The sequence below is a fragment of the Microcaecilia unicolor genome, chromosome 1 (genome assembly GCF_901765095.1).
Source record: "Microcaecilia unicolor chromosome 1, aMicUni1.1, whole genome shotgun sequence".
Lineage (NCBI taxonomy): Eukaryota > Metazoa > Chordata > Amphibia > Gymnophiona > Siphonopidae > Microcaecilia > Microcaecilia unicolor.
This window is the reverse complement of record NC_044031.1, coordinates 562,576,969-562,595,087: the sequence shown is the minus strand read 5'-3', so window position 1 is coordinate 562,595,087 and position 18,119 is coordinate 562,576,969. Positions and strand designations below refer to the sequence as shown.

The window sequence follows — 18,119 nt, the reverse complement described above, 5'->3', positions numbered from 1 at the left end:
TTTACCTTCTCAGTGCATGTAAATGGTTTCATCTCTGTGTGGATTCTCTGATGTCGTGTGAGGCTTTCTTTTCAACCAAAGCTTTTACCACACTCAGGACATGTAAATGGTTTCACTCCCGTGTGTATTCTCTGGTGCATTGTGAGGTTTACCTTCTGACCAAAGCTTTTACCAGACTCTATACATGCAAATGGTTTCGCTCCCATGTGGACTTTGATGCACTTTGAGATTTACATTACAACCAAAGTTTTTACCACACTTAGAACATCTGAATGGTTTCACTCTATTGTGGATTTTCTTGTGGATTTTGTATGTTTTGCATTTGGATGTTTTTTTGTTTGAAAATGGACCAAAAAATAAAACATCCAACTCACAAAACATTTTTCCAAACAGCATTTTCAAAAGGAAAAGATAGATGTTTTACATAAAGCATCCAAAAGTACCTCTTGTGCATTTGACTTGCCCAATGTCACAAGGAGCTGCAGTGGGAATCGAACCCATGTTGCCAGAATGAAAGCCCGCTGCACTAACCATTAAGCCACTCCTCTTCTATTTTGGACGTTTTGCATTTGGACATTTTTTTTGTTTGAAAATGTACCAAAAAATAAAATGTCCATATCACAAAACGTCCATAGTATTTTTGAAAAAAAAAAAAAAAGATAGACGTTTTTCTTTTTCGAAAATGACCTTCTTTCCTGTTCTGGATTTGGACGTTTTCTGTAAAACGTCCAAATTCAGATTTAGAGGTCATATCGAAAATGCCCCTTCATGTCACCTTCTACAGCCAATCTTTTTGTCTATTTTTTTTTTTTAATAAGACTGTTTATATCTCAGTGTATTTTCTGCAGGTCTATTTTTAGGATAAGATTTGTAGATGCCTGCTTTTTATGGATTGGCACGAAGATGTCTTTACAAACTTTTATTGAGTGGTTGAGTAAGTCCCATGACAAATTCTGATCCATTTCCATAAAGAAGAGATTTTATTTTAATGTATGTGTCAAGAAAAGTTCAGCTGTTTTTTTTCTACAACAGTATATACTGCAAACAAAGAGACCATAACACTATTTTTTTGGAGTATTCAAGCTGTCATCTTATTGTTCTAAGAGCTTGCCGATAGCTCTGTTTCTGAGAAACCACAGGATTTGTTCCAGTGAGGAAGAGTCTCAGAAGCAAGCCAGATCATTAAAAGTATAGCTTCTGTCCACAAAGTACCTACATACAGTACAAAAGAGCAAAATATGATAGAATTACTCTATGTATAACCTATATATATTAACACAGTAAATTATGGCAAAAAAAAAAAAAACCACCATATGGCTTATAGAGCCTGTCTGCTGTCATTCCTGTGCACACTGCCACAGATATATCCCAGCTGCCAGTCAGAGAACATAACTGCTTATAAAGCATTTCTCCTTCCCTAGCACAAATTTTGTTGTGTTTCACTCTACCATCTTAGGCTGATAAGCATACAAGATTTGCTACTTAGCTCCCACCCAACACTACTTGTATCCAAAAAGCTTTGCAATAATTTAGCTTCCGATACCAGCGATCAGCATCAGGCATCCTAGGTTCCCTGTCAGCTAAACATGGTTATATGAGAGTCCACATTTCTACCAGCACTTCTAGTTACTACATGTAGCCTGCCAGAAAGATGCAGTTGCTAATTAGTCACCTACTTGCCAGTTTAACTAAAATCCAGGTTTACATGAAAGCTGTTTTTTTTTTATTCAAATACACTCTTCTTTAGCATGTACTTACTTCAGCAAATTGCTGGCAATATAAGTGATTATGCGGATTAGTCATCATAAGCTCTTCAAGACAAAAAGCTGCCTTAGCATAGCTAAAAAAACATAAAAAAAGAAACAGACATATCAAGAGTTGCTTATTAACATTACATTATGCTTTAGATTCAACAAAAGCAATGATTTTGAAGTGTCATCTAATGACCTTAACATTTTTATTTAAATTTTGTAAAAGAAAATTGGAGTTTCTGTTTTACTTCTCATGTCATATTTATAGCCTCAAATGAAGGACACTACCTATATTACCAACAGAAAAATAAGAAAAATTAGTGAATTCATTTCACCTCCATTTCATTGTACATTACAATTCTCAAAAAAGGCTAACCCAACAGTGTAATAATGTGTTTTCAAAGCTAAACCAAAGGTCAGCGGCATCAGTGTTTAATACAATAGAAGTGCATCTATCTCATCCCGTTTAAACTCTGTGAACATGGGGGTTGCACGCAATTTAAGAAAAATATGCACATGGAAGATAACTTTAGGGTGCCTATGTCATAAAATGGTTATGACTACATGTTCAAAAATCCCCGATTAAATGCTTTAGAAAAGGCTTACTGAACCTGAAGCATTTAATAAAATATGCATCATACAGTCGGGGGATTTTTCATTATTGTCTATCATTCTGATTGACAGCTTAGCACCTTCACTTTTGCAAGAATCTCACACCAATGCTGATAGAGAATATGACCCCTGAGACAGGTGGATTACAGCTGAAACACAGTCCTGTGTTGGTCTTTTTTATATAAGGTGCTTTCATAAACTTTTTTGCAAACTATAGTTGTCTGCTGGAGGTCTGTGGTCCACCCCTACTTTCCTTGGACATTGTTTTTTACATAGAGGTCCTGTTTTTTGCTTTGTCGTACAGTCAAGAAACACATCTATTTGGTGGCACACACACACATCCCATTAAAAAAAAACACATTCAAAAGAAGAGTGGGGATCACTAGAGGGTCCAAATATGGAAGCAGTTATCAAACCACACATTCTCAAGAAGCTGATTAATTAGCTAAGTTCCAAAACATCTTGGCATTCTGAACAGTTAACCCCCCCCCCTCCAAATTGCAGGTTCAAATGAGAAGTGAATCAGGGCTTACGTGTGACAAAGTAAAGGCTGGCCAAAACTGTTTTTTTTTTCCCATTTTGGAAGCAACCAAAACTGTCACCAAAATTGTCTGAAAGCTTTTGACTGAAACCGAAACCGCAGATGAAACCAAAACCGAAAACTCAAGTTTGGTTGTGTGAATATGAACCAGTGAGGGCCACTGGGGTCTGTCAGAGCTTGCGTTTGCATCCGTCTGCTAAATCCACAGTATCCATGCTAGAATATAATTTAAATAATGAAAGACTATATTTTACCTCCACGAAAATAGCCTTCACATATAACTCCACAGAGAGGTTAATTCCTAAGGAGCATCTCATCCCAACTTTACAGACTTATATTCCTGCTAAAATGTTGTATCAAGAGCATTTATTTGGAGAACTCTACAGGGTGAAGCAATAAAAGTAACCCCCCTGCAGTTTTTTGAAGTTTTCTCAGCAACCGCTTTGAATTTCAATGAGAAATTTTATTTACTTATTTAGTTATCATACTTACATATTACTATTAAACAACATTTAAGCTATGTTTATGCTACTGACATTTTAGCGTTACTACGTAGTGATTTTTGCTTGTTAAAAGTGTTTTAACTATAACACAGTAAAATAACATCATTCAAACAATACAATTAACAATGTGTCACAATTTTGGAGTCTCGCTAACACATTTTCTTCAAAGTGCTTCCAGTTCTTGAGATAAGCAGCCACTATTGCCTTTGCTATGAAATCTTGCTCATGCAGTGTCTGTATTCTTATTTTCTCCGCTACTGAGAATCCAAAATGCTTTTAAAAAAATTATCTGTAAATTATCATATCAAAAACAAATTAGTCAAGTTCAAATTATTGTTTACAAAAGCCTACATCACTGTGACATCATTAACAGTAAGCTAGTACCCCCTTTTTTTTTTTTTTTTCAAATAATGGTACTTTTACAGCGCAAACATTTTTAAGTGCGCAAAAATCGCAGGGTGGTCACGCTAAAAAGTATGCAACTTTGCCATGTTTAAAGATCATCTCATTCCACTTGGCGCATAAATGTAGATGGTAACAAATAAAGCTGTAAAATTTCACTTTGAAATTACAAGCAGTTGCTGAGAAAACTGTAAAAGAAAAAGAAAAAAAAAAAAAAGAGGGGTTTACTTTTTTTTCCCTCGCCCTGTATAAACCATATAAACTATTAAGAACAGCCATCCTAGGTCAGATCAATGGTGCATCTAGCCCAGTATCCTGTTTCCAAAAGTGGCCAAACCAGGTTACAAGTACTTGGAAGAAACCCAATTATTAGCTACATTCCATGCTACCAATCTCGGGGCAAGCAGTGGCTTCCTCCATGTCCATCTCAATAATAGCCTACAGACTTTTCCTCCAGGAATTTGTCCAAACCTTTTTTTAAACTCAGATATGATAACCGCTGTTACCACATCCTCCAGCAAACAAGTTCCAGAGCTTAACTATTCTTTGAGTGAAAAAATATTTTCTCCTATTTAAAAACATTTCCTCCTATTTGTTGAACTGAGTTCGATTCCCGGCACAGGCAGCTCCATGTGACTCTGGGCAAGTCACTTAACCCTCCATTGCCCGCCGCATAGAGCCTGCCATGAGTGGGAAAGCGCGGGGTACAAATGTAACAAAAATTTTAAAAGTATTTCCAATTAACTTCATCGAGTGTCCCTTGGTCTTGGTACTTTTTGAAAGATTGAAAAATCGATTCACTTTTACTCGTTTTACACCACTCAGGATTTTATAGACCTCAGCTGTCTGTTTTCCAAGCTAAAGAACCCTAACTTCTTTAGCTTTTCCTCATAGAAGTTCCATCTCCTTTATCATTTTGGTTGCTCTTCTTGGAACCTTTTCTAATTCTGCTTTATCTTTTTTGAGATACAGCGATCAGAACTGAATGCGATATTCAAGGTGAGGTCGCATCTTGGAGGAATACAGAGACATTATAGTATTCTCAGTCTTATTTACCATCCCTTTCCTAATAAATCCTAGCAGGCTGTTTGTTTTTTTGACCGCAGCAGCACGTTGCAAGTAATAAAGTTATGATATTGCACAATCACAATACAAAAAAAGAAGAAAAAAAAAAAAAGAACACCCCTCCCCCAGGACTACCTTACAATCCTCTGGTGGTCTTCTGGTACAGATAGGGCAAGAGCGATGCCCCTGTCACAGCAGCAAATTTGAGAGCAGAGCCGGAATGGGCAACATAACTGCTCCTGCCCCACTACACCCCTAGATAACTCGGAATTGTAAGACGGACAGCTCCTGCTTGGGGGGGAGGGGAAAAGGAAGAAGATAAAAAGGAGAAAGCTCAAATTTTCAGCTTCTACTGAAAACACCTGGAGGGGCATAATTGAATGGATCGCCCAAGTTTTCATGAGGGCATCCTCGCAGGATGGCCCCGTAAAGGGGCGGGGCAACACGTATTATCGAAACAAGGGCGTCCATCTTCCGTTTCGATAATACGGTTGGGATGCCCAAATCATGAAATTTAGGTCGACCTTAGAGATGGTTGTCCTTAGGTCGTTTTTGAGATGGTCGTCCCCGGTTTTCGGCGATAATGGAAACCGAGGATGCCCATCTCAAAAACGACCAAATCCAAGCCATTTGGTCGTGGGAGAAGCAAGCATTCGTAGTGCACTGGTCCCCCTCACATGCCAGGACACCAACCAGGCACCCTAGGGGGCACTGCAGTGGACTTCAGAAAAAGGTCCCATGTGCATAGCTTCCTTACCTTGGGTGCTGAGCCCCCAACCCCCCCCCCCCCCAAACCCACAACTGTACACCACTACCACAGCCCTTAGGGATGAAGGGAGGCACCTACATGTGGGTACAGTGGGTGTCTGGTGGGTTTTGGAGGGCTCACATTTACTAGCACAAGTGTAACTGGTGGGGGGGATGGGCCTGGGTCCACCTGCCTGACGTACACTGCACCCACTACAACTGCTCCAGGTACCTGCATACTGCTGCGATGGACCTGAATATGGCATTTGAGGCTGCCACAGAGGCTGGCAAAAAAGTTTTTTAAAAGATTTTTTTTGAGGGTGGGAGGGGGTTAGTGACCACTGGGGGAGTAAGGGGAGGTCATCCCCGATTCCCTCCGGTGGTCATCTGGTCAGTTCGGGCACCTTTTTGATGCTTGGTCATGAAAAAAAAAATGGACCAAGTAAAGTCGCCCATGTGTTCGCCAGAGACACCCTTCTTTTTTATCGGACAAGGACGCCCAGCTCCTAAGCACGCCCCAGTCCCGTCTTTGCTACACTGCCGACACGCCCCTGTGAACTTTGGTCGTCCCCGCGACGGAAAGCAGTTGAGGGCGCCCAAAATCGGCTTTCGATTATGCCGATTTGGGCGATCTTGCGAGAAGGACGCCCATCTCCCGATTTGTGTTGCAAGATAGGCGCCCTTCTCTTTCGAAAATTCACCTGATAGTCATTTTCAGCCGAAACCAAAAACATGGGCAAAAATTAAAATAACCTTTGAGCTGAAACTGAACCCAGGCAGAAAATGATTCTGGGCTATTTCAGCACTGCAACCAAAACAGAAATTTGGTTGGCATCTAACTTAAAGCAGCTATTCGTGTCAATGTGGAACCATTCTTAGGTATTCGTGTATTAACATTCTAAAAAATTGGAAAACTAACCCCCCCCTTGTTTACTAAGCCACGTTAGCTGCTGCATGGCAATGCTGACACAGTCCATTCAAAGTGTTTCGGCAAGTACCTGTGTCAGGGGTCCTAGCATTGAAATAACATTATATAAATAAATTGCTGCAAAGAGCTTCATAAATGACATACAATACATATTACAAAATTATAATTCAAACATAAGCAATACTTTAAAAAGAATATAAAAGAAAAGCACTTTTCATATAAAAAGACATACTGAAACTAAATAGACATACATACTCTCATTAAAAAATAAGTTCTAAAACAAGTATAATACATATATAAAAGTTTCTCATTATACTATGAAAGATGTACATTATGCTACAGCTGACCTAAATATAGTTTAGCCATGTACAGGGAGAGGAAATTTCGGGCAGCTCTTTTACCAGAGTAAATGACTTTTACAAATTGTGCAAATGATCCCATTTGAAATTTCCTGGCAACATATAAATATAGATAGCCACACACAAAGGCATATTTATGTTTATAAAACAATTTGGTTTTGGTCCATTTCCGACCAAAAGGACTTGGTATAAATCATATAGTTCACTGCCTTCTTTTGTTGATTATCTAAGGTTCCTGTGAGAATCTGTGTTGAGAACACACACTCTCTGGAATGGAAGGAAAGAAACAAAGTGATATAATTCAGGCAGGACAGCGTCACTAAAGAGAAAACAAAAACAACAAAAAAAGGTGGCACACCTCTAGCTGGAGGGTAGAATGAATATGGTGATATTTGAAAACTGGTATTAAAGCTTTGAGCTAATCCTCTCACACTGGGATTTCCTCCTGTCACTACAGCAATAAAAAGCAGCTAACAAAACCATTAAACATCTAATAAGCAAGTTCCTACAGCCCTCAGCATTCCTGACTCAGTAAAGCTTTGCACCCAGGCGACTGAAAGCCCTGGCATGGACCATATATATATATATATATATATATATATATATATATATATATATATATATATATATTTATATTTTTTTGTTTGTTTGTTTTTTAAACATCGAGTACTTTACAGAAATCTACAAGAGGCATAAGATTTTGCACTCTTGCATAAAACAAAATACCTAATTCAAGTGAATGCAATGCATGTTTCTCTGGGTGTAAACAGTTTATAGTCAACCAACTTTAAGCGAATTCCTTAGACAACCAGAGGTCATTCTCAAATAAACCAGGTTCATTGTTCCCTACAACAAGAGTACTTATATATTTAGATCAGATTACTCATGCCCAAAAGTAGTATCTGGTTCCTAGTAAGGCAAAAGTTATTTTGGCAAATCTTTGGTATTTTGCATGATATATTAAGAAAATGTTTAAGGGATGCTAGTAGATGTAGTTGCTATTGTATCCAGAGATTTTTGTTTGTGTTCATGATCTGCTAACAGTGTATACTTCCAAGAACTCTTAATGAAAAGTTGATCTGCTTGCTTTCACATAGAAAATGTAAACCTGGTACTTTTCATGTTTTTCAGGACACAGAAAAGCAACTTACTCATGCTCATTGATGTAAAGTTCTGCAAGTTCATGCCAAGCCTCTTGGTCCCCAACAAATCTGGAATGAGAGGAAAAAATGTTTGTGGTGGTGAATGCAGGTCTTAGTAAATGAAGAAAAGGAAGCCAAACAGGGCAAATCAAATGCAAATTCCATTTTAATTAAAAAAGATTTATCAGAATAGGAAAACACAATCCTCTTGTAAAACACTCACTGTTCTAGATACTCATTCAGCTCTCGGATGGCCTCGGCATTTTTCCCCTGAGCTTTTCGAATGGCAATCTTGCGCTTTCTTGCTGCCTGTGTATAGGTTGACATTAATAGAGGATTAGACTCTCATAATTCCCTGGGTTTTTGTAAAGAAGGTAATTTGACTGTGCAAATTATTATCTCAATGCCAGTGGAATTCGATTGCAAAGCAACTGCTTAGCTGGAGTTTATAAACATACCCTATGACATCCCACTAGGAGAATGAAAATCTCCCTTTGCAATAACATTACATATGCTTTTCTTCTGATGCAAACACTGTATGCATCACTTCATCTCAATAAATGACTGCCCAGATTTTGATAATTAGAAATCAGCAGGGGATCCTAATCTTTATCCAAACCAAAATGCTGGCTATTTCTTTTTTCTTTTTCTCATTCATAAGATATGTATCTTGGGAAACAAGTAATCCTTGAAAATTAGAGATCCCTAACAGTGGTTACATGAGTTCCACTTTATAAATACCATCCACAGGTTTTGCACAGATATGCAAACATAGGGCCCTGTCTACTAAGCCAAGCTGTAGGCGTGCTAGCGTTTTAAGTGAATACTAATAATTAGCGTGCGCTAATGCTAGAGACACCCATAGGAATATATGGGTATCTCTAGCATTAGCGTGTGCTAATTTTTAGCGCACGCTAAAAATGCTAGCACACCTTAATAAACAGAGCTCATAGGATTTAAAGAAATCAGACACCAAATGATACTGCTGAGTCAAACAGGTGTACATGGCTTCACAAGTAGCAAAACAATTCTAAAACTTTCAAAAGTCATTCACGCCATTAAAAAGCAGTCTGAAAACTGACCAAAAATGTAACCTAGCTAAAAGTTTAGGATTTCAGATCATGCAGTAAGGGGAGCCATTCCCTGAGGCTTGTTTTGGGTGGGAACACAGAACAGAACTGTACACTACATTTTCAAATGCACACATACTATTTTTCAGTGCAAAGTTTGGTTCCACTACCTTTTAAATGGCTGAACCCCTCAAACCACTGCAAGTCTCCTTGATGGGTGGATAGGGGGTGGGGAGAGAAGTAATCCATGGAACATTCCTGTCCTGGTAGCTCTTAGTCTCAAAATAACAGCCTGAGATTGCTGCCCAGGGCTGAGGGCACCACTCTGAGGCTGGAGCATTCAGGAAGAGCTTCTGCCCCTCTACTACCCAACCAGGAAGACATCCAGTAGGTGTTGGGAGGGGTGTAGAATGGGAGGCATGGGGAGTGTATGTGTGGAGGAGAGTAGTTTTTAGTTATTCTATTTATTTATTTAAGTACATTTGATATACCACCTTTCAATCATTATATCAAAGAGGTTTACAGACAGGTTGCTATTCCGGATATAAAAACAGACATAACTGCAAGTAATACTGATGAACAACACAGATAATGGCATAACAGAATTTTAAAAAATGGTTTGCTATGATAACAATACATATTAAGTAGAATACCCATCTCATGGTTAAAAGAGCAACAGCTACAAGAAAAGAATCTTTAAAAATATTCTAAGCTAAATTAAATGCATCAGCCTCTTTAAATTCCTCCTGGGAGCTGGCGTTAGGGTTTGCAGATCATTGGGGAGGAATGGTGAGCCCTGTCCAGCATGCATTTGCATGCTGGCAGGCTCCCATTCCCCCCTACAGCAAACCTGCCAGTGAGGGCAGTTAAGTACGTCCAAAATTGGATGTTTCTATGAGAAAGACGTCTTTCTCATAGAAACATCCAATTTTGGACGTCCTTAACTGCCCATTGCAGAAATGTCCAAATTTTGGACGCCCTGAACTGCCCCGTCGCTATACCTCCGACACCCCCTTGAAATTTGGCCACCCCTGCAAGCAGTTGAGGACATCCATCTTCCAATTTAAAGATGGGTGTCCTTCTCTTTTCATTGGTCTCCAGCCCAGACCTGTCAAACAAGTGCGGGAGGATTGTGCTGAGCACATGCTCAGGCACAATTCTCCCGCACTTCTACCCCATAATCAGAGATAATTGCGCTGCTTAAATTTGCATGCATTATCTCTGATCATAGGTCTATAGCGCCTTGCTGTTCCAGTGCGGGACTTTTGATCATCTGCCTGTCAGTTTCCTCTCCCTCCTGGTGGCTGGGAACCACCCGGAAATCTCTCTCTCCTCTCACAGCTGGAGGGAATTATATACTGGCGATGCAGCTAAGGTCGGAGTTTCATCTCCCCTTCTCCCTCTAGTGAGGAAAGGAGTAACTGGCTGCCCTAGCACTGAGCCACTGCTCCCCCTGCTGGGGTTGGAAATCCATTCCACCCTTTTGGGGCTACCCTGCTCTCTCCTGCTCGCAAGGGCTTCTGGGAACCGTAGATCAGGGGTTAGCTGCTTCTCTGTGGGGCCCCGAGTGCTAGCTTTGATCTGAAATCTCTAATGTGATAGCAAAAATGGTGGGTTCATAACTTCTGAAAGCCTTGAAGGGGGGCTAGAAAGAATTGAGGAAAGGTGTTTCCATATTTACCACAACTGGGCAAAACCTAAACTGATTTAAAGATGAGTATGCCTGCTGCTGAGAATGTATGAGGCTGTCACTTTTTCTCCCTTCAAAAAAAATGTAGATTGTGTCTTTTGCTTTCCCTTCAGATAACTGTGGGTGGAGTAGGTGGGAGTTAAATTTCTATTGTTATCACTTATTCTTTTTAATCAGTGTTTCCTTCATTGTGGGAGTATTTTTCCCTTGCTGCAGGGCAGCTGGGAAAAAGAGGAATAAATCAGGATAACAAACGCTTAAAGGGTACAGACTGCACGCCTGCTCCAAAATCACTGCATACACATTTAGCTCAAATAATGAAAAAAGCAGTGACTCATCAAATGCTTTTACTGCCTTCATAATAAAGTAAATAGCTCCCACCGGAGCATTATAGTACCACTTCTACAAACACTTCCCTCTCCGCTCATTCTGTGGCAACTTGTACACAAATCGTAACTACTGTTAGCATATTTTGACATTAAAAAAAAAAAAAAAGGAATAGAAGAGGAAACCCCATCAATCACTTCTTTGCTCAATTTTTGATCTAACACCACCACAAGATAATCTAGTATGTTTGAGGATAGCGTGAGGTGGAAGATGTGAAATGGAATAAAACCACAACTCATTTTTATAAATGTTATAAAGTGATCACCGAGAATTCTCATAGGGGTCCTTTTACTAAGCAGTGGTAAAAATAAACCTTAGGGTGCCCTTGTGGGAATTTCACGTGCACTAAGGCAATTTTTACCACAACTAATAAAATGGCTTTTTTCTATTTTTTTTTTTTTTTTTGCATTAATAACCTTGCGCTAATATGATGGAAAAAAACCCCCACAAAAGAGCAGATATCACAAGGTCCCAAGAAAAAATAATCGTTTATTGAAACCAACACCTGACATGTTTCTCTCCCACTCATGGGCTGCCTCATAAGTCAGTGCTAAAACAAAATGCAAATAATAAACGTGAATAGAATTATAAAGCTGTCAATACAAAACACATAAAATGTGAGGGGTCCACGAGGTCACGTGATGCCATGGACAGGAGATGACGTGGATCCGCATCTCTCGTGCTCTCGCTCCCTAAGGGACTCCAGTATTTTGCTAATCTGACATCTCCCCCGCTGAACAGCAACACTGGGTGCCCACAAAACTAGTATCTGTGTCTTGTAGTGCTCATTGATTCCCTTTAGCACTGCTGAGCACTTTTATGACAGCCAGGAGGTGTGTATTTTATCCTAACTAGGTGCTTTTAAATGGAGGATTTTTGCCTTTTAGCTGCTATTTAAAGTTGTGCTGAAGATTAGAAGTAGTTGCTTCCTCAAATCCTATTTATATTTTTCAAAGGGAGAACCTATGCTTTTAACTGCTGTTTTACTTGTGTCTTATATTTAAGTAAATAATCCCTGGTTTCTTGTAGTAGTGCTGAGCATTTTTAAGACAGCTGGGAGGTGTGAATGTTATTAACATCCTAACCAGGTATGTAATTTGGACTGTTTCAAGTTCTTATTATGCACTGGTTAGTGGTCTGTGGAAATATACACTACAGATAATATGCACCCTTTACAATTAATTTTTTACATGCTGTTTGAACACAGCTTACCATGTATGTACAGTGATATATTTTGGAATGGCTACAGGAATGTTGCACATTATACTGCACAAATATGCTATTATGAGTTTTCTGATACATCCATGTGTGTTATTTATATACACAAAAGTTTATCAATTTATTTGTCAGTTCTTTATAAGTACACATTATTTATTTATTTAGAACATTTATACCCCACTTTTTGCCACTGTAAGCAGCCCCAAAGCGGTTTACAATGAACTGAGAAAACAATTACAATGACAGGAGAGGAGGTAGAGGAACAGAGGGAGGAGGGAAGGGAAAAGAGTCTAAAATGGACTGTGGAAAGCCAGGCGTTGAGATGTATCAGAGTGATTGGAATAGCTCCCAACAAGGTGCGACGAAGTGCCGAAGAAGCAGCATGCAGCCTGGAGAGTGGAGGCGGCCACCGGAGGCAGATGACAGCAGCCAACAGGTCCGGCAATAACACTGCTGAGGAACAGAGGACGCAGTCTACCGAAGCCAAAGGCACATTTGGTGACTCAATAGGAAGCAAGTCCCCCTCAAGATGCAGCTATGCGCAGTATATCTCCCCAACGCGATGAAGGCCTCGATGCACAGCAGCCAGCCACAAGCAGCGCAGACGACCATCGCGGACCGGAGCACGCCGACTGAAAGGCTGAGAGAGAGCTGGGACGAACAAACACCGGGAAACAGCCCACCAACAGCTTCCCGTGACGTGGGGAGCCGGTCCCGGCACTCCTGGACCCAAAACTGCCACACCGATGTAACCGGACCGCCGACACGACGAGCAAGACGGAAAAAGAAAACCGCTCTCCTGATTTTCTGGTCCGAACCAGGTAATGAGGAGACCTCCACGGTGCCCAACGAACCCAGTAGGTGCAAAATCGGGCCAGTATACAGCCAAACAACAGGCCAGCTCCGCGATGGTATGTGGAGCTGACGATGGTTAAGCCCGTTAAACAGCGGCCATTTTAGAACATAATTTGATTACTGGATCCCTCACATTTTATATACTGATAGCTTTATAATTTTATTCACATATTATTTGCATATTGTTTTAGCACTGACCCGAGGCAGCCCATGAGTGGGCGAAACATGGACCACGTTAGGTGTTTGTTGCAAAAAAGGATTATTTTTTCTTTGCACCCTGTATGAATCTAATGGGGTTATTTTGAATCACTATTGGTGTATATCTAAAGAGCCTCTCTGTTGCTGACCAAGCACTAATATTACACATGACCATTTTTACATATTTAAGGGATTATTTCATGGGAATAACAGACCAACTAACATCATGCATCTGACAAAGCGGACTCTAGTCCCCAAAAGGTCATGCCTCAGTAAACTGGTAAATCTATAAGGTGCCATCAGCACCTCTGTCATTTTCATAACACTTAACAGTAATTTTAAAACTTTTTTTTTCTCAAAAAGGTCACAAAAATTAGAACTGTAAATCAAGTTCCCCAGAACATGGAAACTAGTCTTCATAGCACAAGACGAGAAAAGACTGAATAGTAATGGTCTTATAATCAACTTAATGGAAAAGGAAAAATAGCTTAGTTTGTTTTTTATACTTCCACTCACCTAAATATGAATTTTTTTTCTCTTAACCACATACAACCTAAAATATGGAATTCTCCCATTTCTAAGAAATTCTAAAACACACAGTGGTTCTGGACTTGGTCTACAGTACCAGCATTCCTAGTAGGTTCAGGGAAACCTGCCTTAATCAGCATAATCTGGACTGAACATTTACAAGCTATTTCTTTTTTAAAAGTATTAACCTACAGCCTGGAAGAGAAACTAATCCTCTATTTGTCATGATTCTTTTTAATTAACACTAAAGAGACAAAACAAAATGAGGATTTCAACACTGATCAACTTCTGTATTTGATTAGCAAAACATAGAAACAGCAAGGCCAAGATGGTTCTACATTTCATGGTTATAAACAAACAGAATGTTATCCCAGCAACTGTTAAACCAATTTGTCAATAATGAAAAAAATAAATAAATCATTCAAACGAACAAAAATCCGACCATTGTATATGATTCATTAATTCATTCGGATTTATTTACTGCCATTTTGAAGAAATTCACCCAAGGGAGTGTACAGCAAGAATAAGTTGGACATAGGCAACAGAAAATTACAGCACAAGAAAATACTCAAATTACTTATTAAAAACCTATCTCTTCGACGAGATCTATCACAAAGATCAACATGTGTAATTGTATAATCTTTTGAACTTTTAGTGCTGTCTTATAATGCCTTTTGCTTTAACACCATCATGTAATTCACCACCATGTAACACAAACTCTGTAAACTCTGTAAACCTAATGTATATTCACTTCTATTTCCAGTACCCATGATGTATTGTAAGCCACATTGAGCCTGCAAAAAGGTGGGATAATGTGGGATACAAATGCAATAAATAAAATAATATGTCACAGTATGCTATTTACAATGTCAACATAAATTAAATAATCTTCCTAGGCAGTATAAGATATAAACAGAGGTGCAACGTATAGTCAGATAAGAAAGAGATAAAAGGAGTTAGAAAATAAGGGTGACTAATAAGCAACTCCTGCTACAGTATGTGCAACTGAGGATGACTTTGATGGCTCCAAAGGACTGCATTAGCAATATAAAGATTCTTGGATTACAGAAAAACAACTAAGGGGGGGAGGGGGGTATCAACATGGGCTACTGTTAGGATGTGTTATTTTACTGTCAACCTATTAATAACTAGGTATCATTGTATAAAATAGGACCTGTACAAAAACAGCACATATTAGTGGTACAATGAGATGTAGCTCGTACCGATACCTTCCTTCCAAAAGTGACAAAAATAAAATGTACATAAGTAATGCCACACTGGGAAAGACCAAGGGTCCATCGAGCCCAGCATCCTGTCCACAACAGCGGCCAATCCAGGCCAAGGGCACCTGGCACGCTTCCCAAACGTACAAACATTCTATACATGTTATTCCTAGATTTGTGGATTTTTCCCAAGTCCATTTAGTAGTGGTTTATGGACTTGTCCCTTAGGAAACCGTCTAACCCCTTACAGGAACACCATCCAACTGTGTAACCTGCTCCCGCCAAAATCTGTGAAACACTCTTTGGTTTCCAGACCAGAGCAGTAAACAAATTATAGAGGCTAACAGAATCCACACGCTCGCTTAAGAAGTCTCCCTTCTCTTCTCCAAAAGGAACAACCCAAGACAGCAATTCATCACCAGAAACTGAAAAACAACCCCAAACTGTTCCCACTTACAATAGCTCCAAAGCATTGTGGGTCAAAAGAGGGTGAAGCACTCAATCTATCCTCAGTCATCCATACCCTTAATCTGAACAGCCCATCTACAAGACAACTATTAAAAAACCAAGTCCCATACCACAAACTCTATTCGACTACCCTCAAAACAAACTACAACCAAAGATCATAAACCTTACAATCTCTTACCACAAAAAAATGAAAGCGTCCTCACCACTCAAGAAACAGATAAACAAATACCTACTCAAACACCTACTTTTAATATCAATATTTAACACAAACATTAACACATGCAAAGGGATACAAAATTCCTGTAATCCCTTATCTCTACCACAAATATCAGAATGCATCAACCCCTGAAGTAAACCAACACAGTTCTGATCTAACACTCATAGGCCCAACCTTGGATACACAAATAATCCAAGTGAAACCACATTCCAGTAACAAACACCCCACCTCCAAAAACAGATTTCAACGCCATCTGAAAAAAAAAAAATCACACTCACTTCCAATGATGCCAACATCTTTCAACCCATCCCCATTGGACACACCGAGATATCTGTGATCAACAACAACAAAAAAGAGACTATAAAACACTGAATCAAAGAGGATCACCTAGGTCTAATATAACAGAAACCTGGCTCCATTCTAAAGAAGACCCCATCATCAATGACCTATACTCACCAGGATACAAGATCATACATTGGACCAGAGAAAAGAAGAAAGGAGGGAGAACACCTTTGATATACAAGACCTTCTTCAGAGTCAAAGCACTAACTAAGTCAATTAACCCTCAAATAGAAATAACTGAAATCAAATTCCAGGATGCATCTCTGCAAGGTCATCTTTGCTGTATCCTCATTTACAGACCACCAGGCAATGATGCCCAAACTGAATATAAGGATTTCGTCTCAACCCAATGCGTTACCCATAACAACATAGTAAAGTAAATGATGGCAGATAAAGACCTGAACACTCCATCCAGTCTGCCCAACAGTCACACTCATTATCAATTCGTGATTACATCAACAATGAATGTGATATTATATACTTTATCACGAGTCTTTCTTTGGCATTTCTAGGACACAGACTGTAGAAGTCTGCCCGGCTCTGTCCTTATGTTCCATCTACTGGAGTTGCTATCAAAGCTCACTCCAGCCTATGTCATTTGTGTAACCCAGACCGTAAAAGTCTGCCCAGCACTATTCTTGGTTCCTGTTACTGAAGCTGCAATTGAAGCCCTTTCAATCCTAAACTGGACTGCCATATACAGACACAGACCTAAAAAAATCTGCCTGGCACCGGCCTTAGTTTTTCACAGCCGGAGTAGTCATTCAAATGTCACTCACACATCTACCCTCTAAATAGGGTTCCTCTGTTTTCATCCCATGCCTTTTTGAATTATGTCACTGTTTTTTTTTTTTTGTCTCTACCGCCTCCCTTGGGAGGTAACTGCAAGCATCAACCACCCTCTCTGTGAAAAAGAATTTCTTGACATTACTCCTAAGTCTACCACCCAGCAAACTCAGTTCATATCTTCTAGTTTTACTATTTCCCCTCCTCTGGAAGAGATTTGTTTCTATATTTATACCTTTCAAGTATTTAAACGTCTGCATCGTATCTCCCCTGTTACTTCATTCCTCTAGCCTATACATATTAAGGTCTTCCAGTCTCTTCTCATATGTCTTACGGTGCAGGCCCCATATCATTTTTGTTGACTTCCTCTGGACACAGTTTTTTTATTTCCTTAGCAAGATATGGCCTCTAAAATCTGAACAAAATACTCTAGATGGGGCCTCACCAACGACTTCTACATGGGCATCAACATCTCCATCTAGGTACGGCCACCGCTTTGTCACACTGTTTGTTCGCTTTAAGGTCCTCAGACATCAACCACCCAAGGTCCCTCTCCCCATCTCTATATATTAGCCTCTCAGTTCCTAGGATAGATAGCGTCCTTGGGCTTCTACTCACCAAATGCATCACTTTGCAATTCTTTGCATTAAATTTTAATTGCCAATTGTAAGACCATTCTTCTAAATTTTGCAGATCCCTTTTCATGTTTTCCACTCCCTCCGGGGTGTCCACTTTGTTGCAAATCTTGGTATCATCTGAAAAAAGGCAAACCTTACCTTTTAATCCTTCAGCAATGTCACTCACAAATATATTGAACAGAATTGGCCCCAGCACCAATCCCCAAGGCACTCTGCTACTCATCTTTCATTCCTCCGAGTGAATTTCACTGACCACCACCCTCTGGAGTCTGTCTGTCAACCAGTTTCTAATCCAGTTCACCACTTTGGGTCCTAACTTCAGCCTTTCAAGTTTATTTAATAGCCTTCTATGAGGGATCATGTCAAACACTTTGCTGGAATCCAAGTAGATTACATCTAGCGCACGTCCTTGATCCAGTTCTCTGGTCGTCCAGTCAAAGAATACAATC

At 39.6% G+C, this 18,119-nt stretch overlaps 1 protein-coding gene across 1 annotated transcript in view; it reads right to left on the bottom strand.

The window, feature by feature from the left end:
- Window positions 1-18,119, bottom strand: part of EMC2 (ER membrane protein complex subunit 2) — a 102,704-nt gene that overhangs the window by 23,695 nt on the left and 60,890 nt on the right. Inside the window, exons 6-8 of the mRNA XM_030218060.1 lie at window positions 8,274-8,359; window positions 8,060-8,119; window positions 1,759-1,840 (exon numbers count right to left, since the gene is read on the bottom strand). Of these exons, the coding sequence (XP_030073920.1) occupies window positions 1,759-1,840; window positions 8,060-8,119; window positions 8,274-8,359 (228 nt within the window). The remainder of the gene's footprint in view (window positions 1-1,758; window positions 1,841-8,059; window positions 8,120-8,273; window positions 8,360-18,119) is intronic.